Source organism: Hakea prostrata, chromosome 7 (assembly GCF_041222555.1).
Source record: "Hakea prostrata isolate BN-2017 chromosome 7, UWA_Hpros_2, whole genome shotgun sequence".
Lineage (NCBI taxonomy): Eukaryota > Viridiplantae > Streptophyta > Magnoliopsida > Proteales > Proteaceae > Hakea > Hakea prostrata.
Window position 1 is genome coordinate 38,026,110 of NC_142606.1, and position 27,567 is coordinate 38,053,676.

At 36.9% G+C, this 27,567-nt stretch overlaps 1 protein-coding gene across 7 annotated transcripts; it reads right to left on the reverse strand.

Annotated features, from left to right (window-relative positions):
• Positions 1 to 106: 106 nt before the first annotated feature.
• On the reverse strand, positions 107 to 27,567 carry LOC149011048 (membrane protein of ER body-like protein). Of its 7 annotated transcripts, XR_016174630.1 has the most exons (11): positions 25,993 to 26,557; positions 21,060 to 21,734; positions 19,044 to 19,148; positions 15,581 to 15,703; positions 15,310 to 15,492; positions 14,449 to 14,661; positions 11,779 to 11,946; positions 10,898 to 11,077; positions 3,860 to 3,921; positions 589 to 1,372; positions 112 to 477 (listed from the first exon to the last, which is right to left on the reverse strand). XR_016174630.1 is itself a non-coding variant. In XM_089163422.1 (10 exons), exons 1-10 carry the CDS (start codon positions 27,383 to 27,385, stop codon positions 902 to 904), a joined length of 2,415 nt encoding a protein of 804 aa, XP_089019548.1. In that variant the 5' UTR covers positions 27,386 to 27,567; the 3' UTR covers positions 107 to 901. The 7 variants fall into 7 exon arrangements, 6 of the variants coding, with proteins under 6 accessions (XP_089019548.1, XP_089019546.1, XP_089019549.1 ...); XM_089163422.1 differs by lacking the exon at positions 25,993 to 26,557 and adding an exon at positions 27,151 to 27,567 and having other exon boundaries at positions 107 to 1,372; XM_089163420.1 differs by having other exon boundaries at positions 110 to 1,372; positions 14,449 to 14,652; positions 25,993 to 26,558.

Sequence of the window (27,567 nt, forward strand, 5' to 3'; positions counted from 1 at the left end):
TAACAATATCAAGCGAACTACAGCTTGGAACAGAAGTCGCATGAAGGCATGTTGGTTATTTTCTTCCAATAAAACTTAATTTCCCACTCATCACAGGGCATACTCATGAGCTCCAAAAGCAACCCTATAATATAATTGGATATTGTTGAACGTAGATGATCCGAAAAAAAAATAAAATGACGAAGGAAAAAGGGGCAGCTTATTTTGGATTCATTTCAAAACCAAATAACATTTCTGTGCTAGAAGTACCTCAGGAGTTTCATTTTTCCAAATCCATCCCCACTCACATCTGACCAGATGCAATAACTATTTCTTTCACTATAAGCCATGCATGCTGCCCTCTACATCACTCCCATAAAATCACTTGGTTTGACAATGACTGGGAGAGGTTTACATTTCATGTCACTTCCATATTCTGAAAAACTAATTGCATCACTTCCCCAGTGTAGACTGTTCTGGCTGAATCTAATCAACAATCTGTCACATATTCAGGTGATAGAATTCAGGGTTATGCCAAAAATTCACTATTAAACTGCACTTTGTGATGTTGGGCAATTAAATTGGAATACAGAGGAATTTGTAAAGTACCTACTCTCCAGAATGTTAAGAAACCTTTTCAGTATAGGAATCTCCAGCCTGGTGTCACTAACAAACCACCATCAAAATGAGTTAACATTCACCAACAATACCGAAAACAAGAGAAGTTACGGAGGAAAAATTGTAGCATAGCTATTAAGTTGGATATCCATCTGAATTAGATGGGCATGCAATGCCATAAAATGGGAGACGTCTACACGAAACCACTGGCGTTGATCACACTGATTGCCACAATCTGTCATCTCTGGTTCATTATATGATAATTCTGATGTTCCAACTCCTTGTATGCCATATACGTGTTTCATCAATAAGACGCCCTTGTCCATCCTGATCTCATTGATTTGAACTCCAGAAATGCAGTGGAAGGAGCTGAAAGGCTTTCAAACCAACCCAAATTTTCTAGGACTCTCTTGATCAGCAAACCAACTGCATAACAAAGGCCTGAAGCTGTCAACCCTATGAGCAAATAGTACAGTACAGTCTTGACATAAGAGCTTCGTGGCCTCCTAACATGTGCCTTCCCTGTAGCAAGTAGAGTAATGCACACAAGAGATGTAGCACCACATGTAATCAGCTTGTATAGCTTATCATCACTCTTACGGAAAGAAAAGCTGTATGTCACAGGTGGTAATAATCCAAATATAATGAATGATAGAACAGCAACTATTGCATGCAACCGGAAGTTCTCCCTACATCCAAGTGTTTGTTGGTATCGATCATTAGTCAAATTTTCTTGACCAGTGGCTCCATGGTAATCATTCTTCAGTTCCTTGAGCTGGAATCAAATTTAGAAATAAATGTGCAGTAAGATGGAACCATATCAAACCTTTTGTTAGAGACAACTAATACAAAAATAAGGAAAGGAACATCATGTTGATTTATGTTATTGATGATGGACATGTATACAGTTAATTTCCGTAATCAGGGCTACCAAAAGAATTTCTGTTCTTCAGCTCCTGTGCACCCCATTTCCCTGATTCAGTTAAGATAGCTCAATTGGTTAACTAGGCTGCAGAAGACCTTATTGGACATGGTTCACTGATATTTTTTGGTTCATTTATGTAATGGGCCTGATTTGTAAGGCCAACAGTTGGAAAAAGGAGAGGCGCGCACGTGCAGGGGCATATAATGTTAATACACAGGATTAGTATTTAAATTTGTTTGAGTTAAACGATGTTACATAAAAGCTAGATAGCAATTGGTTTTGAGTTTTTTGAACTTTATTGGGCCTTACAGTGACAGGGAGTCCTTCAATCCCCAAGAGATGACTTGAGTAAAGAATGAGTGTTAACCACTCATTTTGGGGTTGTTTAGCCATGCATACAGGATCGATATCCCAAATCTGATTCCTTCCCTTCTCTCTTCTGCCTCCAAAAATATTGATCTTCCTTCCTTCTCTCTTCTGCCTCCAAGAATATTGATTGCAGCTCCCCTCCCTCTTCCATCAATCTGATTTCTTCCTTGACAATGCAGAAGCAGTCTGAGAGGGCCCTGGGATCACAGTATAATGCTACATTAAGGGGAGAGAGAGAGAGAGAGAGAGAGAGAGAGAGAGAGAGAGAGAGAGAGAGAGAGAATTAGGGTTATAAATAGGGGTAAGATGTTAGGAGGAGTTGAAGATTATTTATGTGAGTGTTTGGGCAGCCATAGGCTGAAGGGCAGCAATGTGCTGTGGGTGACTGGCACCATTGTAACCAGTTTATTTCGTCATTTATCAATGAAATAATATTAGTTTTGCATTCGATTCGTGGGTTCTTAACACAATCTTTTCTGATCATTAGAAACCTTGGACTCTTTCATCCTCTTCTTTCCAGAAACTCGGGTATGAAATCCTAGCGCTGTTTTGTTAATTTTGGCTTTTCTTCTACATCAAAACATCATCAATCCTTCCTCTATACTCACCTCATCATCCAACCCTAGGTCTCACCAAATCCTGACCCTAAATTTGACCCTGCACAGTCAGATCTCATCAGTGGATCCTTTCCAATTTAGGTTCATTGATGTAACAGGCCTTATTTGTAAACCCAAAAGTTGGAAAAAGGAGAGATACCCACGTGGGGGGAGAGGGGAGGGGGAATAATGTTAATACATGGGATTAGTATTAACTTTGTTTGAGTTGGATGATGATACATAATAGCTAAATAGCAATTGATTTCGAGTTTTTTTAACTTTATCTAGTCTTACAGGATCCCCTAGAGATGATTTGAGTAAAGAATATGAGTGTTTGACTAATAGTTTTGGGAGATCGAGTCGATTGACATCCCAAATCTGATTCCTTCATTTATCTCTTCTGCCTTCCAAGAATACTGATCTACAGCTCTCTTCCCTCGCCTTCTATCAATCTGATTTCTTCCTTGACAATGCAGAAGCAATCTTTTCTGATCATTGGAAATTTTGTATTCTTCCATTTTCTTCTTTCCAGAAACTCAGGTTCGAAACCCTAGCACTGTTTTGTCAATTTTGGCTTTATTTCTCAATCAAAACGTATCAAACCTTCATCTACACTCACCCCATCATCCAACTGAGGTCTCACCAATCTTGACCCTAAATTTGACAAACTTAAATGTAATAGTTCACCTCAGTCAGATTCTCATCATTGGATCCTTTCCAAATTAGAACTACATCAAAAATATTTTTTTTATTATAAAAAGTTATTGCACTTTTCTTTCTTTTTCATCTTTTTAAAACGCCATTCCTTGATGCTTTGATCAAGGATATAAATCTTGGATCTAGTCAAGCATATTGGCTGATCCACCTCAGGACCAACCAGGACTAATCCACCCAATACTGGCCAAACCTACTGGAGTTTTGATAAATATTGACAAGGTTCTGGGCTACACCAATCAAGCTGTTTTGAATCTGCAGTATCTCAGACTTTGTGGCCAACCCCAGTGTCTAAGACTTTATTGCTGCCAGGAACCTAGACTAAGCGACCAAAATATGTTTTCTTAATACCTACGTTCCATGGTATTTATTCAGTTTCATTAAAATATATTTTAGAAGTGACACGAGAGACACAGGCAGGTTTCTTGTGGAGACACATCATTAGGTCGTAAATTCCTTCATGCAGATATATCTTATATGCTCCATCTGTTCCTTCATAACTCCTATATTGTTGCTTCTCAGGGCTATGCAGCCTGTTTAGTTCCTATTCAATGCATATTGGGTTGCCATAACATGCTGCATCTTATATATGGCTTTATTCCTATGTAATGCATTTCCGGTAACTCATAAATATTGTTGACATTGAAGATGTACTTACATTGTGAATAATGATGACAAGTCCACTCATCAGATTTGCCAATCCCAGAATTACAATATTCACTGTGAATAAAAAAAATGAGGACATTTTAGGAAAAGGTAGGATTTTAAAATTGGAGAAATAAAATTTGCAATTGGAAAAATACAGAATTGTCATTAAGGGAACAAAATACTGATCTTATGAAACATGTGGAACAGCAGTTAATATAAATATAGCTGATACAACACAAACAGAATATCCATAAACAAGAAACAGTTATTGGACAATTTGTTCTACCGGTGTTGCAGAAAATATTTGTGATGTATAGACATCTGGACTTCAGTTTCCTTAGACGGTTACATGACCTTGTGGAAACATAATATCAAGCAATTAAATGGTAAGAAGAAAAGAAAAAGCATAATGTTTCTAAAAGACCAAGAATTTTGGAACGATAAGCTTTTGCAGAGAATGCTCAATTGATAAGTTTTGCTATTCAGTTTGATATATCTTCTTACTCCATAGTTTTTAATACTTATGTTCTTCATTTAGCCAGATGTTATATTGGTGTGGTTATATAAACGAATCACATAAATTGCAACATATAACAAGAAGAAGCCTTGTCCCAACTAAATGGAGTCGGCTACATGGATTCTTTTTTTTTTTAGATGAATAAATAATATATTAAAAAAACATAAGCACATTGATGAAATAGGAATTGAAATGTTTGATTCTTCTATATATTATTCAGAACTTTACAATCAATATATACACAGCTTCTATCTATGAAATAGGAAAGAAGCTATATAGTTACCATCTACAGAATAGGAAGATATCCTATATAGCTACTATCTACAGAATAGGAAAAAATATCCTACCTAGAAGATTAGAATAAATGAGAAATCTACCTAGAATAGAAGATTACAATAAATGAGAAATCTACCTAAAATAGAAGATTACAAAAAACCAATGAGAAATCTACCTAGAATAGAATATTGCAATATAAGAAAAATACCTATAATAGAATATTACAATCTGATCTACTTAGATTAAAGATACTAATAAAATATTATGATATGATTCTAAGATTTTCCACACTCCCCCTCAAGCTGGTGAATAGGCATTCTCCATTCCCAGCTTGGATATGCATTTTTGAAAGGATGAGCTGCTCAATCCTTTAGTAAGTACATCAGCAAGTTGACTATGTGTCGATACATACGGCGTACAAATCAGTCTGCTATCCAGCTTCTCTTTGATGAAGTGTCTATCAATCTCAATGTGTTTGGTTCGGTCATGTTGAACAGGGTTATGTGCTATACTGATTGCTGATTTGTTGTCACAAGTAGAGTCTCATTGGTCCACCCCATTCAACCTTTAGGTCTTCTAAGATAATCTTCAACCAAAGTAATTCACATATTCCTTGAGCCATTGCACGAAATTCGGCTTCTGCACTTAACCGGGCCACAACATTCTGCTTCTTGCTCCTCCATGTCACAAGATTGCCACCAAGAAATGTGCAATATCCTGTGGTCGACCTTCTATCTACTGCTGACCCTGCATAATCAGCATCAGTGTATGCTTCTAGCATCATTCCTATATTCCTTCTAAATAAAAGGCCTCTCCCTGGCGTCCCTTTTAAATATTGTAGCACACGGTGAGCTGCATGCAAGTGAATTTCCTTTGGACTGTGCATGAATTGGCTGATTACACTAACTACATATGCTATGTCTGGCCTTGTGTGAGACAAGTAGATTAGTCTTCCTACTAGTCTTTGATACATCTCTCGGTCCACAACAACATCTTCTGCATTCCCAAGTTTACTGTTGGGATCTATTGGAGTGCTTGCAGGTTTACACGCGGCCATTCCTGTTTCTTTAAGGAGATCAGTGATATACTTTTTTTGAGAGATGAAAATGCCTTGTTGAGAGTGAGCAACTTCAATGCCAAGGAAGTATTTTAATCTTCCTAAAGCCTTGATCTCAAATTCCTTAGCCAAGCATTGAGTCAAATTTTGTTTCTCTTTTTCTTCATTTCCTGTCACTATTATGTCATCAACATACACAAGTAGTGCCGTGACTCCCCCAGATGATGAGTGTTTGATGAACAATGTATGGTCTCCTTGACTTTGCTTGTAACCCATACTAATCATGACTTTAGAAAATCTGCCAATCCATGCCCGCGGTGACTGTTTGAGTCCATATAAGGCCTTTTTTAACTTGCATACAATATTAGCAGCTAAATCCTTCTCATAACCGGTGGAACCTCCATGTAAATTTCTTCCTTTAGTTCACCATGCAAGAATGCATTTTTAACATCAAACTGTTGCAAGTCCCAACCATAATTTGCCACCAAGGATAGTAAGATTCTGACAGTATTCATTTTTGCAACTGGAGCAAATGTTTCAAGGTAGTCAATCCCGTAAGTTTGGGTGTAGCCCTTGGCTACCAACCTTGCTTTGTACCTTTCTAAAGATCCATTTGCTCGATACTTCAATGTATATACCCATTTGCACCCCACAAGTTTCTTCCCTTCTGGTAATCTTACAAGTTCCCATGTTCCATTGCTTTCTAATGCTTCCATCTCCACATTCATAGCTTGCTTCCACTCCTTATTGGATAAAGCCTCAGATAAGGTGTTAGGAATGGCAATGGTGTTTAAACTTACCAAAAAGGCTCTATGAGATGGGGAAAAATGTTTAAAGGACAAGAATTGGGCAAGAGGGTACATGGGTTTCGTTGTGCATTCTCTAGTGCCTTTCCTAATGGCAATAGGAAGGTCTAGTTCATTACTATCTGTGGGCACATCAGATTCGGTTTGTAGTGAAGGATTAGTCATTTGTACCTCATTTCCAGAATTTGGATTGGAGTCTTGAACTTGCACTGATTCTGGAACAAGATTCTTCTTCCTTGAGAACACCTTTCCTTTGCCAAATCTCACATGCTCAATATCATAAATAGGCTCATTCATTTCAAAGTTTGACATATGTTCATGTTGTTCACAGTTTGACACAGGCGAGTTTGACACAAGTTTAGGTTGTTCATAGTTTGACTCAGGTGACATAGTGAAGTATTTGGGAGTGAACTCTAAGTCAAGTAAGGAATTCCCATTCTTATCTTCCATTATTGAATGCTCCCCCTGAAGATGAGGTGTGGAAAAATAAGACTTATGTTCATGAAATGTGACATCAATGGAAACATAGAACCTTTTTGAAGGAGGGTGATAGCACTTATAGCCCTTTTGAGTGGAGGAATATCCTATAAATAAACATTTGAGTGCTCTAGGATCTAATTTACCCCGATGTGGTCCATGAATATGAACAAATGAGACACCTAAAAATTCGAGGAACAAGGTTATTTGTCGTTTGTAGGTTCGGGTAGAACTGGGAAAGGACATCCATTGGACTCTTGAATCCTAAGACTCTCGAAGGCAGCCGATTTATGAGATGAGTTGCTGTGAGGACTGCTTCCCCCCAAAATGACTTAGGCACATTGTATTGGAATAGGGAGGCTCTAGTTACATCAAGAAGGTGGCCATTTTTCTGTTCAGCTACTCCGTTTTGTTGTGGGGTATCAACGCATGATGACTCATGAATAATTCCCTCCCTTTGAAAGAATGAAGTTAGAATTTGATTGAAATAGTCTTTAGCATTATCAGATCTAAATCTTTTTATACTAACTCCAAATTGGGTTTTAACCATGGAATGGAAGTTGGGAAGAACACAACTAACGTCGGATTTGTTTTTGAGTAGAAAAATCCATGAGACACGAGTGCAATCATCAATGAATGACACGAACCACCTAGCCCCAGACACATTAGGAACTCTAGAAGGACCCCAAATATCATTATGAATGAGATAAAAGGGGATGGAACTTCTTTTCTTGCTTAAAGGAAGTGGTACACGCTTGTGTTTAGCAAGCTCACACACATCACAATGAAACTCATCGACATGTATGCCTTGAAACAAAGAAGGAAACAAAAGACTGATTACCCTAAAGGAAGGATGTCCAAGTCTGTGAGGGTAAAGCCATATTTCTTTCTTTATTGGTTTGAGAAGGACTACCATTAGTAGCATGTGATTGGCTTGGTGCCTCAAGGTAGTAGAGTCCATCCCTTTCTTTAGTATGTCCAATCGTCCTCCCCGAATCCTTGTCCTGAAATATACAATGACTATGGTGAAAGACTACATTATAATGTAAATCTTGCGTGAGTTTCTTCACAAAAACGAGATTTGTAGATAGTCTAGGAACATGTAGGACATTTTTCAAGGTGAGGGATGAGTTGAGCTCAATATTTTCAGTTCCAGCCACAATAGTTAACGAGCCATCAGCAATAGCTATCTTCCTACTACTTGGACAGGGAGAATATGTGATGAAAAGATTTGGTGAGTGTGTCATGTGGTCAGTTGCACCTGAATCTATGATCCAGGGGCTTGGAAGAGAATTACTGGAGACATTTAATCCAATAAAAAGTGGAAACTCACCTGAATATGCCAAAGAACATGTACTTGGTTTTTTGTTAAGGTTGCTCAAAAGAGTTTTTACACGTTTTATGTCCTCCTGATTAAGGCTAGCAACCGCTTTATTAATGGCTTCAGGTTGCTATGCAGATGTAACATACGCCTGACCATTATTTCCAAATTGCTCTCCTTTGTGCCGCCACTCTTGGCTAGGAGGTTTACCATGAAGTTTCCAGCATCTTTCCCGTGTGTGACGAGCTTTCTTGCAATAGGTACACCATAGATTGTCTCTGTTTTGCAATTCTCCATTCTGCAGATTTTTGATTGTCTAATAAAATGCAGTCCCGAAAGTAACCTCTCTTGGTTTTGACATACTCTTTGTAGGTGCTTAAAAATAGTATGTGAAACAGTAACCAAAGATGAAATAGAACGACAGATAAGGTAGAGAAAGAAAAAATCTGTTTTTCAGGTAAGGAAAAATAAACAGAACAGAGCTGAATAAAAAATGGCGATAAAGGCCAAAGGAAGAATAATCTCTGTGTGGCGGAAACACCGAGATTAAAGGCAATGAAGGCTTGAAAGCTGGACAGCAATCCCAAGATTGGTTGGCTCTGATGCCATGACGAAATAGGAATTGAAATGTTTGATTCTTTTATATATTATTCAGAACTTTACAATCAATATATACACAATTGCTATCTATGAAATAGGAAAGAAGCTATACAGCTTCCATCTATAGAAGAGGAAGATATCCTATATAGCTACTATCTACCAGAATAGGAAAAAATATCCTACCTAGAAGATTAGAATAAATGAGAAATCTACCTAGAATAGAAGATTACAATAAATGAAAAATCTACCTAGAATCGAAGATTACAATCAATGAGAAATCTACCTAGAATAGAAGATTGCAATAATAAGAAAAATACCTGTAATAGAATATTACAATCTGATCTACTTAGATTAAAGATACTAATAAAATATTATGATATTGATTCTAAGATTTTCCACACACATACATCAAGCCCGAAAATTCGCAAAGCTAAAGAGCAAGGACAAAGCAAAATGGGATAGGACCCAATGAAAATGGGCTGAACAAAGGCCAAAAGAAACTATTTTGCAGAAATTTTCTCTTCTTCTTCCTCTTGGAGGATTTGAGACCAACCAGGAAGTCATCACCAAACGGGTTGTGCCCTTTAATAGGACGATTACTCCTTCTACACTCGACACGATCAAGATCATACATAGGATGGGAGAGCGGAGAGTTAGGAGCAGGCTCAATAGGGGTTAAATCACAAATCAGAGGTTTGGTAATGTGAGTGTCGGCTGAAGACAGGGAAGAGGGGCTGGAGGAGGAAGGGAGGGAGGTGGAGAGAGGGTCAATGGATGCACTAGAGGAAGGGGAAACAGGATCAGAAGAGTCTAGGAGCATAAGGTGAATGCCTCGAGGGGAAGGTTCGGGGGGAGAGATAGGGTTAAAGCATTAGAAATAGGGCTAAACTGGCCTCCATTGAACGTGGTCGTGCTACCTCAAACGATAGTAAAATGATCAACAACTGGGAACTCAATGCATCAACTAAATTCCATGATATTCTTCAAATCAGGGTTACCAGATTCAAGGAGGGTGTACCAAGTAAAATTAAATCGCTAGAACACTGAACAACAAAGAACACTGAACAACAAAAGATAAAAAAATTTGGGGCATATATTGCAAATTCCTATTGGAGAGGTATAACTAGTCTAAAGTTCATAGGTAGCACAGAGAAAAGTTTTTAATATTTACTTTTCTATAGATTGCCAGACTGTGATAAGATTCTTATAATATCTTGAAAAATTAATACAAAGTTGCAAGAATTAACAAGATAAACTCTGGTTTCTATGGTGCCAGTCACCCCCACACCTCACAGCGGTGTCCCTCAGCCTACGGCTGCCTAAGAAAGCTCTCATAAAATATTCGATACCTCTCCACTCAATTGTCCCTCTATTTATTACCTTCAACCAACCCTAATTCTCTCTCTCTCTCTCTCCTCCATATGGCCTCATCCTAGGGCCCTAACAGACTGCAACCCATGCCAAAAAGAACAGAAAATTTGCATCTTCTTTTCGTTTCATTTTTTTACTACTAGTTGAGGAAGGAGCCACTCACCTGCTTTACCTTCTCATCCCAAGACCGATGTGGACCATTTGAAAAATAATGCAGTTACAGAGCAACTCTACTATTTCATAAAAACATAAAATTATCCAAGACATTTCTCACATAACACAGTCTCCTCACAATACCAGAAACACCTAATGTGTATTGGAAATATTATTCCTTTGGCAATTGTGTTCTGCTCAAGAATGGTGTCATCATATAGCAGGTTAGCTCTTTAAGCTGATTCCCTCACAGAAAACTGCTGCTGTACTACTATGTTGTTCTCTTTTGTAAGTTTTGATGGCAAAGAAGAAGTAGATAATGACAATAATGATAACAATCAATATAGTAACAACAGCAGCAAATACAATCAAGTAAACCCTATACACATCTCAAAACTCTTTGACTTGAAGCTTTAATGAAATCAATCAAATTTTATTTGAAGTTGAATAAATTCTTCTGAGATACTTACAGGTGGTAGCATCACTAGCAGCTGCAGAAGATACAACACCCAAGCTTGTAATTGATTCAATTAAACCACCATATATAATGCTTTTTAAGACATCCCATTCATGTGCTCTTCCAGGTTCTACTGAATCAATGGCATCATGTGTTTCCTGGCCACCGTGAATACGTACTGCAACATCATCTCCTGCATCATTATATAAGACATCAATATTTTTAACTTTTCAGGGACGCATATAAATATATATAGATCCGTAACACCATGCATACAGCAACATCATTTACTGCATCAGGATTTACTGAGGATCAATCTTTTGTTTCCTTTTGGAGTTGGGAGGTAAATCAAGACATATAAATCATACAGATTATGAACATAGCTGCCACCAAACAAAAGTTGCGTTTATTTTTAGTTTGTGAAATAGAATAATGAACGTGGCAAGAAAAATATAAGTTGTTCAACTACAAATACGAGACTAAGCATGCATACAAAATTTCTCCCCTTCGGTAGTTCCCATCGGTCAATTGACATAAGATAGTAACATACTCTCCCAGACTCTCTCCCTCAAAAGTCCTTTTTTATTTTCAAAGGGAATACCATGACAACTGTTAGAGATAATGAGAGAACATAATCCCAACAAAAAGTAAATGTACTATTCTATGCATGGGTATTATGCATGTGTATTACAGATTGAGAAAAAGGATCCATGCAGCTGATCACAATTAGCTGGGACAAGGCTGAGTTAATGTTTTTTTGGGGTTACCGTAATCAATATTACAAAAGGCTTCTTAATAGTTAGTTGAAACTTGAAACTCAATGTCGATAAAATAAATAAATAAACACATATCATCATTGGAAAATTTAACTTGCTAGGGAGTCACACTAAATACCTCTCTCAGATTGGTTTCCTGCAAATCTCACTGCTCCTTGTGCAGATGTAGTAGTAATTTGGTGCACATCTTTCTCAAATTCCACACCTGATACCTGAACTCTCTCATTCACATGAAGTTCCTCAACTGACAAAATTCTTGGAGGTAGCACTGACATATTGTTCCCATCTGTAATTACATCTCAAAATATTTAATTAAATGAATTAAGTAAAACTAGAAGTTTCAATTCACAAATCAAGGGTGCAAAGGAGTTTTATTAAGAAAATAAAATGATTTGAGAAGTAGTGAAACTATTTCCAGTTGAAAAGAAGACCTAGTTGCTAAAAGAGAAGATGAAAATGAGGAAGATAGAGTGCCATGATTGTGATAAGAGTTCCATGACTGATGATCAACATGCCTGCCTCCACATCAACACTAAAATTGATGAAGGCTAAACCCAGATCCTTAAGCAGATCAAACATTTTCACTATATCTAACACAAAACATCAACTTCAAATCCTCAAAACCAACTTATTGATCATACAGGCCTCTACTCTCTGAGAGCATACTTGAAGGGTCTTCTTTGGAGGGGGAAAAAACTGCAACTGCATATTGAAGGAAAAGAAGAAGAAAAAAAGCCTTCTTTTTGGCTTGAACTTCAAGGAAATTTTAGATCCCAACAAGCTGAAGATGGACCATCACACCCAATGTACTCATCACAACAGAAAAAGGCAAACCTAGTGCCAAAGGGTTCCACACAAGTAGAGTTTGTGGGGCAATTCCCCTATGCAGCCTTACCCCAGAAATTTTTGCTGAGCAGCTGTTTTGGTAATCTCATCACAACAATGGTAGAAAAATTCAACCAAATGAGTCAAAATTCCAGAAATGTATCAGTTTCCCAGATAGTCCTTTAGTATGCCAAAAAGAAGACAAGTGATAGACACTGTAGAAAAAAAGTTTTAGTGACATTTGTACTCTCTTTGTCAAGACAGATGATCAAGTAGCAGATATCTCCACTAAAAGTCTCCTTAATCAGTTCAACACTCTTTTGTGCAAGCTGGGGATGTACGACATTTTCTCCCCAGCTTGAGGGGACACAAGTGGTGTTTTAGGGTTATTTCTAAATCACATGTGTATTATAAGGATGGTCCAAATTTGGTTGAAACTTAAGTTTTCACCGTGTGAAAAAACCAAAATTTCGGAGAAACTTGGTATTTTTTCCAGGATATTAAGACAATAAGGTTTGACAGGATTTAGAGGATTTTTTTTTGGGGGGGGGGGGGGGGATTCTGCATATAAGCTAGTTAAAGCATAGAAGAACACACTGTCACATGCGTTTTGCTAAAAATATCGATGTTGATATATCATTCAAAATCATTGTATACATAGAGAGGCTTCCGACAAATACAGTATAAACTCTAAACATAACTTTCATTTTATAACTTCATGAAATGCAGCCCTTAAAAACAACTAAAATCACCTAAGAAATGTTGAAATCCAAGGGAAATTTTCCATCAAAATGGTGGTTTTCCGCCTTCCTTTCAATTGAAACTTTGCGAAATGCATTTGAAGTTTTGAACTTTGAAGTTATAATGAAAGTTATGGTAATAGTTTACACTGTATTTTTCAGAAACCACTCCATGTATACTATAACTTTGAATGACATATCTACATTTATTTAAAAACAAAAAGAAGCAAAATGCATGTGTTAATGTGTTCTTTATGCTTTAATTAGCTTATATGCAAAGTCTCACTCCAAAATACCCCTTAAAACCCTCTGAAACTTGTAGGAAAAAGTTTCAAGTTTTCACAAAATTTCAACCATTTGGAGTTGATTGACTTGGGTCTTGACATGTTTCGGACATTTTGTGGGTTTCGACTTGTTTCGGCCAAAATTTCGGAAATTTTGGTCGATATAGGATTTTGTTTCGAATTTTGCGAAATGTTGCAAATTTCGGTCAAATTTTTTTACTATGATTATAAGTTATATTAAGTTGTACTTTCTTTTCCCTCTTTTTTCTTCTTTTTCTTCTTCTTCTTCCTTCTTTTCTTTTCTTATCTTTTCTTCTCCTTCTTCTTCTCTTTTTTTTTATTTTTTTTTATTATTATTATTATTTTTTAACCTGTCTATGGAAGTCATCTGTAGTTCCAAAGAATACTTCTTTAAATCAAGATGTGAATGACAGAGCTAAACTCATTCAACATTTCCCTTGTTTTTCTTCTGTTCTCCCTCTGCCTTCAGCTACTATTCCTTCTTTGGTTGAATCCACTCAGTCTACTTCCAACTTCATTTGCATAGTTGAAAGATGGGCAGAGTGCGAGAAACTGATACCTTCATTAATTGCAGATCAAATTGACGGATCTGCCGGTGGTGAGCAAGTTAAAAGTTAGAAGCAAAGCAATCACATCTAGGGTGTACAGAAGAAGCAATTTGTAATAAGAACACTTCCAGAGTGGAGTCAAAGAGCGGCAGGTATGCATTGACTGTCATTTACTTGCCTAATAAAATTTCAGGCCATGTTCTTCAACAGCCAAGATATTACTTTAAGAACCTTTAAGCCTGCCACAACAACCAAAGCCAGAATAGAAGAAACACTCATCTAAACAATGAAGAACTGGAAGGAGAACACACAATCCCTTCAGTGTCTGGGACATCCAACTGAAGACTTCTTAAGGAGTTTCAGTGCATACCTCCATTGGTCCTTTTAGTCACACCAATCTCTGGGGTAGTGTCGGACTGAGGTGCTGCCGAAAGCTCTGTTCCTTGTACAACCACCAGATTGGCATTCTGCATATCTTTATGAAATTCCCCAGCTGAAACCTTATTTTTCTCATTCTCATGAGATTCTTTGTTGGTTATGAAGTTTGAAGATGGATCTGAAATATTTTTACCGTCTGCAAATGCTTCTCAAATAACACAAAAAGAAAAGTTAGGTTTAGTAGATTAGCTATCAGCATTTTATCAAGAAAAGTTGCGGACTTGAGAAGTGAAGGTTAACAGAAAAAGAAAAGAGGACCTGATACCCTTATGACAGGTGAAAAGAATGACAAACATCACTAACAATAGCTGATTAGCATTGGTCCCGATCAATGTATTGATCACAACCTCAGTATTAAAATTGATGACAGAAACAATCCAGGATCTTAAGCTGATCAAGCATCTTTATTATGGTCCAAATCTCAGTATCACATGTCACGCACATCATAATCTGAGAAAGTTATGGTAAGATTATATCCAATTCAGCATCCCAAAACCTACTTTATGATGCTGTGGTCCTCTCCTAAATAAAAATATTTTAGAGGATTTCCTCGGGGAAAGAATCCAATATAATACTGGCTGTAGGTGTGAAAAGCCATTTATTTTGGCCAGAACTCTGAAACAACATATGATACGTCTCTAGATTCCAAAGAGCAATTGATGATCCAAGATAGCCTCTGGCCGCATCACAAAACCAGAAGTAACTACTGAGAGAGAACAATCCCAAAGGTGATCTATATAAAGGCAAGCTATATTACAATTATTCTATCTACAAAACTCGGAATCTTTGCTACCTTTGCTGATCTGTTCCATTGTAACATCTTGTTTCTCTCCAAAATCAGTTTTCACTTCTTCGTTGGATACAAACGTTGACTTTTTATTCCAAAAGGTGCAAGAAATACCCTCAACCTGCTCAATTCCTGTGCCTGCACCATTCGCAAGCTTGGAACAGTCTGTGGATGCTGAAATACAATACACTTTATTTCAACATGTCATGACTAAGAACAAAACTAAATTACTTTCAGAAAAGAAAGTAGAAAGAAAAGTAACGCAAAAGAGATATACTAGGCAAGGAAACAGCTTGATTTGAAAGACACTCCATTTGTTGGCTTGGTACTGTTTTAGGCAAACCTTCTGTCACTCTTGGTGTTTCAGCAGCTTGTTCAACATGATGAGTTGTCACATCCACTGAATCAACATATGCAACAACAGAATAATCAAGGAACATAAGCATGACATCAGCCAAAAGCATGTGAATGTTAACCATGTAAGATTAAAGTATTAAACCATCAAATAGAGACACTGATACCTAATAATGCAGCACAAAAGCAATTTACATTATTTCCAGCAGATCACTCTCCAAAAGAAAATGAAAATTATGAATTAGATACTTTTATTTGGATCTTGCATCCAAATCTGATACTCAACTGCTTAAATGCAGGAAAACAGAAGTCCTAGAAAACTCATCCATAGTTGACATGAGACCAGGATCAGGTGGTAATGGTAAGTTTCTTTTCTTCTTCTTTTTTTTAGTTTAAGGATATTATAAGAAGTGTTTCAGTACGGGACCTTACATAGACTATAACTGTGAAAGCTTTTCATCCAGTTAGTTCCATGAGAAGGAAGAAGAGGTGCTCACAATGGAACCATCTGAGTATATGTTTGAAATCTCAAGAGAAATCTGTCAAAAATAATGGACATATTTTGTTACTAAGTCTTGAAATCTGCCAAAAAATTTATCCAAATATGTCAAAATAGCTGAAATCTATGTATCCCCAGGTTTGAAATCACTGCACCTGTCAATACTTCAAACTATATAATGCTTCACTACAGATGCAATTTTCTTTCATTGCTCAGATACATTTGAGGGGCAGCTAATCTCAGTAGATCTTTGTTTTCTATCTTTTATACTTTTTCTCTTTTCTTCTGTCTGAGTAACCAAGCCCAAGACAACTGCAACTCTGCTAGATTTACCCCACCTTGGCCCAAAACTCAAGCATGATATTATGTAGCCTGCATTTTCAAGTGTAAGCCCACATATGAACTTAAAAAAAGGAGCATACCCAGTGCACAAGGCAGCAGAACCTGAGCGTTTTGGGCAAGTGAATAAGGAGCAAATGTTAGATTCCAAGAAATTCTAATTTTCTATGTGACAAATGTAAGAGATACAGATTTTTTGTCATGGTAGGAGATCTCGCTCTCGAGTGAGATCTCGCTACCATGAAAAACCAAGATCTCGACCATCTCGGCGAGATCTCGGTCGAGATATGCCATTTTTTGGGCGTCAACTTGGTAGCCCATCTTGGTGGGTTTTAGGGTCCCAATTGGGCTAAAACTTGGTATTTAGCCTATTTAAAGCCTTTTGAACACACTAGTGGCCTTGGATTTGTGAGAAAACAGCCTAAGTATGATTTCTAAGTCTACCCATAGTGTGAAACCGAAATGCTATAGGATTAGAGAATGCAAGGTTATATAACATGTAATATAAAACCATTAAGGCATATAAAAGAAAATCAAGTGTATCAAATACATCAAATAACTTAAATGTCATCAAGATAACATTCATATGAGTATTACAATCTTGACTTCTAGAATAGAATGATAAAAGTATACAACCGTTAGAAGTTATATATAAGTCATTAACACATAAGTTCATAAGACAAGTAGAGGATAATTGAGCTTCCTTTGATGTCGTAGATGTGCTAAGAGTAGTTGCAAGTGAAACTTTGGCTGAAATCCGCAAAAAATGGGGCAAAAATTGAGAGTTCCAACGAGATATGGCGAGATTTGGAGGCGAGATATGGCGAGATCTCGAGCGAGATATCCCATTTCGCAGATCTCGCCCTTGATCTCGTCTCGGTTTATGAAAAAACCGAGATATCTCGCGAGATCTCCCACCATGCTTTTTACTTCCCAAAATAAATGAGGCTTTAACCCACATGTGCTTCATAAACTCATGTCACCGATATACAGCATGATTAACCATTCCAGAGATTGATAAGAAAAATTCATGATGGGAATCAAGTTCCCTGAATAAATCTACATGTAAAAAGCATTTAGTTTAGAGCAAATTGCACTAGCTCCCCAAAATGGAGGCTTTAAAGCACCGATACCCCACTTTATGTTTAAAAAGCACAGAGACCCCAAAATTGGATTTTCATTGGATATATTTGTTCAATTTGTCACTAAAAACCTTTCAGACACTATTTATTATAAGGATATTTTTGAAAATAAACAGTGATTTAACTGTTTTAAGTGATAAATTTGACAAATATATCCAATAAAAATCCAATTTTAGGGTCTCTGTGCTTTTTAAATATAAAGTGGGGAGTTAGTGCTTTAAGGCCTCCATTTTGGGGTGCCACCATGCCAGTGCATTTGATTTTTTTTATTTATAACCACATGCACTCTTTATTTTGTGACCACGAAGTAGATGAAGAAATCTAATATACAAAGGCTTAGTCCTAACAGTTTTTAGTGCTTTGACACCAGTTACTTATCTAATTTTCTCGTTGTGGGCAGTTGTTGTTTCATAATCCAATAACAGCAAGATTTCTTCTACGAAAAGACCCTAGATATGGATTGGGCTATTACTAGTTCAGAAGAACTACTGCTGATACATGAAATTCATTAGGATTGAATAGCATCTAGGGGAATCTTGTAGTCAACTAGGTTTTTTGTGATTTCCGATACTATGTATGCATATCACTTAGATCCACTAAACAGAACGCACTAGTGCTTTTCTTTATTATCTTGGCATAGAATTCAAATTATAGGGATCATGTGCTGCACAAAAAGAACATATTTGCTGGGTTTCCGCCTAACCAATTTCCTGAATATCTTGCTTGGTTTTAGTGCTAGGAATCATTATTTACTTTTTATTCTTTCACATTGTGCTGGTGCTGGATATTGGGCCAATATCCTTTACAGCTTTTCTGCATCATTTTGCTTGAAATTGGATGCCCATTTTATATTAAAATCAAACCATGACCTCGACCATCCAAAATTTCCAGTCATGACCTGTTCCCCCCACTCCTAATGCTTCACATTGTTTTAATTCTTTTCCTTCTTATCTCAATTTTCTATAGTTTCATATTTTTAATTTGTTATAATCAGCAGGAAAAGAGAAAAAAATCTAACATACAATAATCAGATGAGTTAACAGAGAAAGATAATGGTTTAGTATGCTAATTTTTATTTAGCAGACATCAGTCTTGCATGATAAGAAACTAACATTTCATATTAGTTTATAATGTGAAACCAATAATTGTCAACTTTATGTATATTTTATTCATCCAAAGAAAACACTTTATGTATATTTTGATTATTTTCATAACCCTTACTTATTAAAAAAAAAAAATGGGAAAACTGCCTTTGTAAGTTTAATATAAAAAGGAAGGTATACCTGCAAGCATGGCTACAACTCAAAACACTTAGAAGAAGTAACAGAAAAAACATGTTACTTGTTTGCAAGTCTTTTTTCCAACTTTGTTTAATGGTTTGAAAATCCCAAAGTGGATATATTCACCTTGCTCAGCAGTACCCTTCCTTCCGATTGACTCAAGAAAAGAAGTAAACCAATTTGTGGTCCTCACAGGCATCTGTTCAGGGCTTTGTGTGTTTTCACCCTTGCCTGTGAATTTGAAGAAAATGGTCAAACCTTTGCAGTCCATGTAAAGAGGATTAAACTGCTATCAGCAATAAATCTTCGAGGAGATGAACAAAGTTATTAATTACAAAGCAGAGTCAAAGAAGTCATCTATCGTTATCTAACCATACTAGCAAATATGATATTAATAGAAGGAAATAAAATTTATTCCCATGGATCTGCAATAAATTACTCAAAAATAGCCGACGACCACTAATTCCTTGCCTATTATGGTCCCATAAGGTAACACACTACTCAACACCCTTAACTGCTTCCTTCTGACTAAGAGCATATGAACATGCGACAATGTTAGTTATTTATGCCCTTCTATGATTTTTATTTATTAATAGAACTAAGATCATGCCTAATGTAGTATTCAGAGTATTCAATTAATCACATGGAGGGGGAAAGGGTAATCTAATCTACAACAAGCAAAACACCTCCAAGGGAATAAGCAGCTCTTTGTCCAGGCCAGCAGAACAAGGGGTTATGCAATGATCTTCATAGAAACTCTTGTGCTCATGGATAGATGCCCTAGTTGAGACTTCAGAGAAAGAGAGAAAAGACAGAATGACTTGGCCTATCAATGAGATAAAGGCTGCCACTTTATTTTTAATCTTGGAAATATTACAAATATGGTATCTATGATTGCACATTCACATAACTAAAACATTAAACCTGTGTCTAATAATCTAGACACTATGATGTACCTAGATATGTCAGTCATTTTGCCTAGAAAACCAAACCAGAAAACAACTGAACCAAACCAATCTTTAACACTTGAACAGCTGTTCCCTACACGGAGGGTTCAAAAACCCAAACTTAGAGGGAGAGACTACTTGAGCCTCCAAGGAGAAGAAATCATACCTAGAGAGAGAGAGAGGCTACATGCTTGTGTCATATATAAAGTGAAAGCTACTACATCCTACTCTGCTCTGACTGGTTAGAGAAAGTATACCAATGGATAATCCACCTACATCTGGAATAATTATATCTCTCATTCTGAACTTCAGATATTCAAATTCATTAACACTAAAAAGTGGATACAAGACATATGTCCCCAAAGAAGTAGATTGATTATACCCAAGCCCCCCACCCTGCAATATCCATAATGGACCTACAGGATATTGGCATAGAAACAGTTAATATTAGCCCTCTTGTCCAATCTGAACTGGACACCAAAATTATTTTCTTTCCAGGACAGTTAAAAAGTAACTACTAAGATATAAAAAATTTCAGATTATTTAGTAAAATACATTATAAAGATGCCACAAATACTGGAATTTCATCTAATCATATGAACAAACATTCTCTCTTGATATTCACCCTGTATAGGAAGTGAGTTCCATGTGGAGCATCTCTACCATTCATAGATAAATATTGGGAATTCAATGTAATGATACAATCCCGGGGGTATCAACCAACAAGTACACCAAAACACACGATAGTGTGACACCCAACTGTAAGGATAAGGACCCCTCAGGTCAGGGGACCAAAGGCAATCATAATGAAAATTATGCATACTTGCATTTGTGCCTGAAGTTTCCATTCCTGTGAACATATAGCGTACAGATATACAGACAGGATCTCAGTTTTGTCCTTAGCTGTGAACAATGTTTAGATTAAAACCAATGAATGATGACTACTTATTACAATCATGCAAATAAGTCAATCTTAAACAATTCATATATCAATTTGATGGACAAACTTCAGACAAATACAAATGCAAATATATTAGTTCCTTGAAAACTTAATATGTGTATAGAGTTCCAAAATCACAAGACTAAACGATTATTTTATCACCTTCACAATCAGACATTGGCTAAAATACAGAACTATCAGAGAATCTGGTAGAAAATAAAGAGTCCATTTATGTAGTTTAGGTTATTGGTATACCTGTTGGGATGAAAAAAGTGAAACATGACAAACATCTGAATACATCTGGTCTTATATCATGATCATGATCGTCAACTGGAGTTGTGGGACTACCATCTGGAACATATTCAGCTACCTCAGAACTTTCACCATGGGTTGCAGGTTGAGAACTGCTCCCATCCAAATTTACTGTTTCAAATTTCTCTCGCTTTACATCATAATTAATACCTTGAACTTTCCTTTTTCTTTTACGCAAAATAACCCTTCTAGTAATACAAGAATTACAATTAGGACAGTAAAAATCATGAGAATCCTGCTCCTCTATCACCCTCTCCACATCCAGTTCAGTTATTCCCTGTCGTAGTTCAGCCAATGTTGTACCAGCTGCATGTTCCTCTAATTCACTGTTAATGGATTCAAAACTTGAAGTTCCACTTGGCTTTGACTTTTCAGAAGGTAGATGATGCAAATTGTAGAGATTGACATCCTTTAGATTCCTATCTCTTCTGAGGCCTTCTGTAGTAATGAGATGCTTCTGATTGTCAGATTCTATTATATTGGGTGGTGTACACTGTGCACTGGGCTCCTGCAACTGTGGGATGTGCAAGGTCTGGGCATGCTCAGATTCTGTTATATTGAAACATGAATTTCCATTTTGTGGCTTACCACTAGCAATCATATCATTGGATTCAATACCTGTTGCAATCATCAAAGAAATTTCACTCTTTTGCAATTATGATTTAAAAAAATAAATAGATATAAAAAAAATAGATCTAAAAGTGAAAGGATAGAAATGGCCAAAGAAAAAATCACCATACTAAGTTTGTGTCCTCACAAGGCAAAAAGAACATTGGCCATAGAATTGTTAGGATCCAGGAATACTCCCAACAATACATAGAATACAACACAAATGAAGGACCAAAAGGACCATGTGGGGTAGACTAGAAAGTCCCTGGTATTCATTACTAGTCTTCATTAGATGTTCACCTTATCATCTCTTCATGGTTTGATTTGGAACACAAAATCGACAATGTTTATGATTGAACAGAGAGAATATACTGGCACGGTGGCACCATCTTTGAAAGGTCACGAGAAACGTTGTTCTGGTTACATGTTTACATGAAGGAGTGAAAAATAGTATATGCCAATATGAATCCACCCTTGGTTTGCTAAGAATTCACCTCCCACATATAACACTCAAAGTAGCAGTGGAGTCAGATTTCTGTCAACAACATTCTCAAATGACATGGTGAATGGTGTTATATCTTCACCTTTGAGGCCCCCCATGCACAACTACATACCTCCACAGATGTACCAACAAAACTATTGATAAAATACTAATTTTTTCCCCATGAAATAGAAATCCAATTAATGGTGAACCTAATTAAAAACTAGAATAAAATAAGTTCCCCACAAAAAAAATTTTAAACAACAAACCAAGACAACCAACCCAAAAATAATGATAACAATAATAATTGTGAACTACTCAGACCATCAATTTTTCTTAAAAGAAACTCAAATAATTTTAGATGCATAACGCCAACGAGTCACACAATGAAACTTCGGGGTTATTACCAATGAGAAGAGAGACTCATTATCCCAGTGAACCGATTTGCTTTATGCCAAGAAGATCCAAGAAAGAAGCTTTATACTTATTGAGGTTCATGGAAGGATACACAGATAGGAAGGAGGATCTCCAAATGGTCTTTATTGACATGGAAAAAGCCTAAGACTGAGTTTTTAGAGAGTTAATCCAACATACTATAGTGAGGAGAGGAGTGCCCAGGACATATGGGGATGTTCTTAAAAATATGCATTACAATGGGTGACCAGTATAAGGTCTATGGGAGATTAATGTAAGGGACTCCCCACTATGATTGGGTTACATCAGGAATCTGCCTTAAGCCCTTATCTAATTGCTTTTATCATGGACAACCTAACTACAGGCACTCTAGATGAGGTCCCGAGTTGTATACTCTTTCCTAATGATGTGTCTTAGGGAGTGAGAACCAAAAAAAACAAAAAAAGGAACAACACTAAGTTAGACCTTTGGTGATCAACCTTTGATGAACAACACTAAGTTAGACCTTTGGTGATCAACCTTTGAACCTAAAGGCTTAAAGACTAGTAGAAGAAGGCAGAATATATGATGTGCTTTGATAACCGCAAAGGGACTATTTAGATGGGTGGGATCAATTATAAATAAAAAGATGACACATAGATGATGTTTCACAGAGGATTAAAGTGGGATGGATGAAGTGGAGAGGTGCATTTGGAGTATTGTGTGACTAATGTATTCCTTTAAAACTTAATTGGAAGTTCTATAGGACCGTTTTATGACCCAAAAAAATTACGCTGAATGTGGGGTACTGAAGTTTCACATTGAGAAGATATGTGTTGCAGAGGTGAGGATGTTAAGATGGATGTACAAAAAATTTAAGAAGGATAAAGTAGCAAATGATTGTACTAGGGCAGGTTTGTGAGTTACCCTGATCAATGACAAGCTCCAAGAGAATCATTTGAGATGGTATCTCATCTTCAGTAGAGGCACAAGGATGCCCCAAGTAAGGAGGAGTCAATTGAAAGAGCTAAAAGAGCCCCAAAATGACCACAAGAGAAGTGGTGAAGTCAGACATGAACCATCTGGGTCTTCTACTGAGTATGGCCTCAGATAGAGCCTGCTGGAGAGCAAGAATCCATGTGGCAGACCCCACTTAGCTTAGATTCTCCTGAACTGCCAGGCTGTGCCTTCCTCTACAAACTTCTTTTTTTCTGCCTCCCTCAACAAAATTCTTTTTTTCATTTCATCTTTCGTGTTGTTTTCCTTTTCATGTCTCATCTCATTCCCAATCCTTTTCCTTGGATAGACCTTAGTATTCCCACACTAGTTTTTATTCAGTCCATTTAGCTGATGCCATTAAGTTTGGAAAAGGCTAAGTTTTTTGTTGTTGTCGTAAAAGAAACACAAATCATCAAAGTAGTAGAAAAAATCTTGATATCTAAAACTCCTGGAATAACTTGACAGTTCAAAATTATGGAGTGACTTGATTATACTTGAACAAAAAATATTTAAAGACGCTGGTGTACTAAAATTAAGGCTTGAAATGCCTGCATGCAAAATCTTCAGGCAAATAGGAGTTTCCATTATTTGTTTTTTGAAAGATGCAAATATAATAGAAAAATAGAAAAACAAAACGTTGCATTCAAAATATAGGAAAAAAATCATACAAGGATGGTAAAATTATAACAACACCACAAACCTTTTCCCAACTAAATGGGCCCAGCTACATGGATCCTTGCCTTTCCAATCAGATCAATTCAAGGCCAGACTAGATACAAGGCCTAAGGCAGGCATGAAAATTTTGTAACTAAACAAATAGGACCTCAAGGAAAACAGGCAATCACAATGGCAGTAGGGACTCAAGCTCTCCCATAGTGTTCAGCTTCACTGTGCTTTCAGCTTGCCAGTGGCCATTTGTGGCTTCATTTATGTTCCACATAGGAAAGGATCTCTACTTTGTCTCCAAATACACATCTAAGAGTGTCCAAAAATGAATCTATGACACATCTAAGAATCTCCCAAAACGAAGTGTGTGAAGACTATTAGCTAGTAAGATAAAGAGGAGACACATCAAAAGCAAGCTCTGAAGAAGGATAGAGACCAACCCTGCAATTAAGGTTCTATAGAACAGGGAAATAGAGAACATGGGATGGAAAAACAACAACAGTAGTAATAAAGCAATATTCCCTAGCATGAGTCATAAAATCACACGCTTTCTGAAGTGCATCTTGTGTTGGTTTTCACTTAAATGATGAAAGATGAGCATTCATGTAGAAATGTCAGAAGGTAGATGCTACAATCCTGCAGCCTTCATATGTCAACTGTATAAAGAGAAAGCAAGATAAGGAACATCCTTCGAAAATACCACTGCATTATCAAGGACAGAAATTAGTTATCCAATTGTTTAAACTTTAAATTAAATGTTTTCCTTGCTAAAGTCCTTTGTTCAATTAAACATTTGATGACCTCTAATTAAAGGAAAAGAGGAGGGTATGCTTTTCTTTACCCCCACTTATTTAGGTAAAAGTAAGCATGAAAGGAAGATACAAACACAACTTGAAAAAGTACAATATAGGGGCCTCATTGATCCAGCTTGCAGCTGGAAGGAGAAAAAGTTCTGAAGAGTCACCAAAACTGCCAGTTTTTAGCTAATACCCAACATAGAGCTTAATATGGACACTAAAAATTCAATTAATTAAGCCAATAAGAATCTTATCTCTACAATGTCAATGCAGTCTGCCGTCGTTACCTGCTACAAGAGGTCTTTTTCTAGTTAGTGCAGCAACAACAGAGGCAAAAAAGGGAGATCATCAAGAGAGCTTCTTCTTTTTTTTAATATACTTTCTCCCTACTTCTCCTGAGTTTGGTACTTTATTGGAAGGAGGAGAAGATAAAAACAACGCGATATCACTAAGACGAAAGAGGTTGCAATGAATGGTTTGACATATTAATGTGAACACCTCTCAGATGAGAAATGAGAATTTATCACCTTCAATTACTTCCCATTAGAAACAGAGAGGGAATAAATCTGGGGGTAAAAAGAAAAAGAAAATGACTGAGATCTTATAAATGAAAAGAATTTCTTTGGACTCCTCGGGGATACAGAAGAGAACAGAAAAAAGAAAGCAGGACTAACACTGTCAGTAACTTGGCAGGACAGGAGCATTTACGACATTGTGAGTAAGCAAATGCCTCCTCCATGAGTTCTATGCTACTGTAGAACAAGGCAAAACCAAGCAAAACAAAGCAAGTATGGAAAACCCATCTATCCATTAAAAGAAAAATAAAAACTAGCAGCAACCCACAACAGCATTTTCCATTTGGAAACCAAAACTGGTAGTAGCAGAAGAAGCGATTCCGAATGTGGGTCTCTCAGTTAACAAGATATATTACCTCCATTTCCATTACCCTCATTGAAAACACTAAGCTCAGCTTTTCCTATCTCTTGTTGAGACCGATTACCCTCCATTTCAGGCTTCCGGGGTTCAACAACAGTGTCAACAGTGACATCAATGGTGGAAGTAGTAGTAGTAGCAGCAGCAGTAGTAGCAGTAGACTCTTGAACTCGAGACCTTAAACGAGGCCTCGTTATCAAATCAGCTCCATCATCAATTAACCCCTCATCTGCCTCCATCTCCACCGCGGCCGCTGCTGCTTCTTCCATGGACATAAAGAAGACAATGGACCCAACGGCCGTTGCAGAGATGAGAGCTGTTCAGTGAAGTCCGATTCCGGTTCTCAAGTCTGTGAACCATTCTTTGGCACTCAATTGTCGTTGTCTTTAATGCGCAACCGTGACCAACTGGTGCATTTATCTATGTTCCTTTTCTTTAATCCAAAAAAGGATCAAAATGATTATGCAGTAGTTCAACATTTGAGGCTGGGTTCTTCTACCAAAAAAACAAAAATGGGTTCTTCCCAAAAAAAAGCTGGGTTCAGACTTTTATTACTAAATTAAACGGGGCAAGCTAGAGTATTCTACTAACTATACTGCACCAATTAAATCCTCCATACCCACCGCCATAATTTGATGTTTATTCAAAGCAAGAAGGTCAGATTAATGAATAAAACAAAACGATTTGAAAGGGACTGTTTAAGCACAAACAAACAATTAAGAGGTCTAATTCCCTGAAAATCTTCCAAGCAATGGGGTTAGATAAGTGAGCTAGACCTTAAAAGTTCAAATACAGCAAGAGTCGCTTTCAATAATAAAAAAAGAAGAAATCGAAATGGAAATGAAAAAATGCGAGCTTCTGCAAGTGCACGTGAATTCAACATTCAGCGACATCAATCATTATTAAAACCTACCCACTTTTATTAATTTTGTAATCACCATCAACTCATCACACATGAAACCTACCTGCTTTCTCAGCATCCCCAACATCTAGGGATTTGAGCCATCCATGTTTAATTTGGTGATCCAAGTGAGTAGGTGCGAATGGAAATAGGAAATTATAGTGTGGTGATTTAGGGTTTTGGGTCTATGATTCTATGGAAATTTTGAATTGTGATTTTCAGGAGATTGAGACTGGTTTATAGCAATGTAGCTACCTTTTTTCCTGCTTTGGTTCTGAATCTGCCTCCCATGCTCCCTTTCAAGGTTGTAGCTTGGAAACTGGTCCAATAATTCTAACACTGAGTCAAGACTACAAAATTTTGCCCTAATGTCAGGATTCTGCTTGATAGAAGATTTGCTAATGCTGATTGGATTCGGCCGTTTAGATTTGAAGATATGTGGTTTTCTCACTTGGGTTGGATGATTACTACCTCGGGTTCTCCCTCTCATGACCAAATTGGAAGAAAGCTTGGGAACACAAAGAGGATTTTCAGGAACTGGAATCAAGAGTGCTTCGGTAATATCCACTTGAAGATAAAAAAAAAAATTAAGAGAGGAAATGGAGAATATTCAGAGTCAATCAGCTTCTGATTACTCAATGAAGAGAGAGAAGTAGAGATTACTCAATGGAG

Bases quoted from the DNA above. Each gene is read 5' to 3' on its own strand.
- LOC149011048 (XM_089163419.1), bottom strand. From the start codon at position 26,269: ATGTCCATGGAAGAAGCAGCAGCGGCCGCGGTGGAGATGGAGGCAGAT. The intron at 14,662-15,309 runs GTAGCAAAGATT...TTATTTGAGAAG, and splicing joins AATGGAACAGATCAGCAAAG to CATTTGCAGACGGTAAAAAT. The intron at 1,373-3,859 runs GTAAGTACATCT...ATTTGATTCCAG, and splicing joins TTGTCATCATTATTCACAAT to CTCAAGGAACTGAAGAATGA.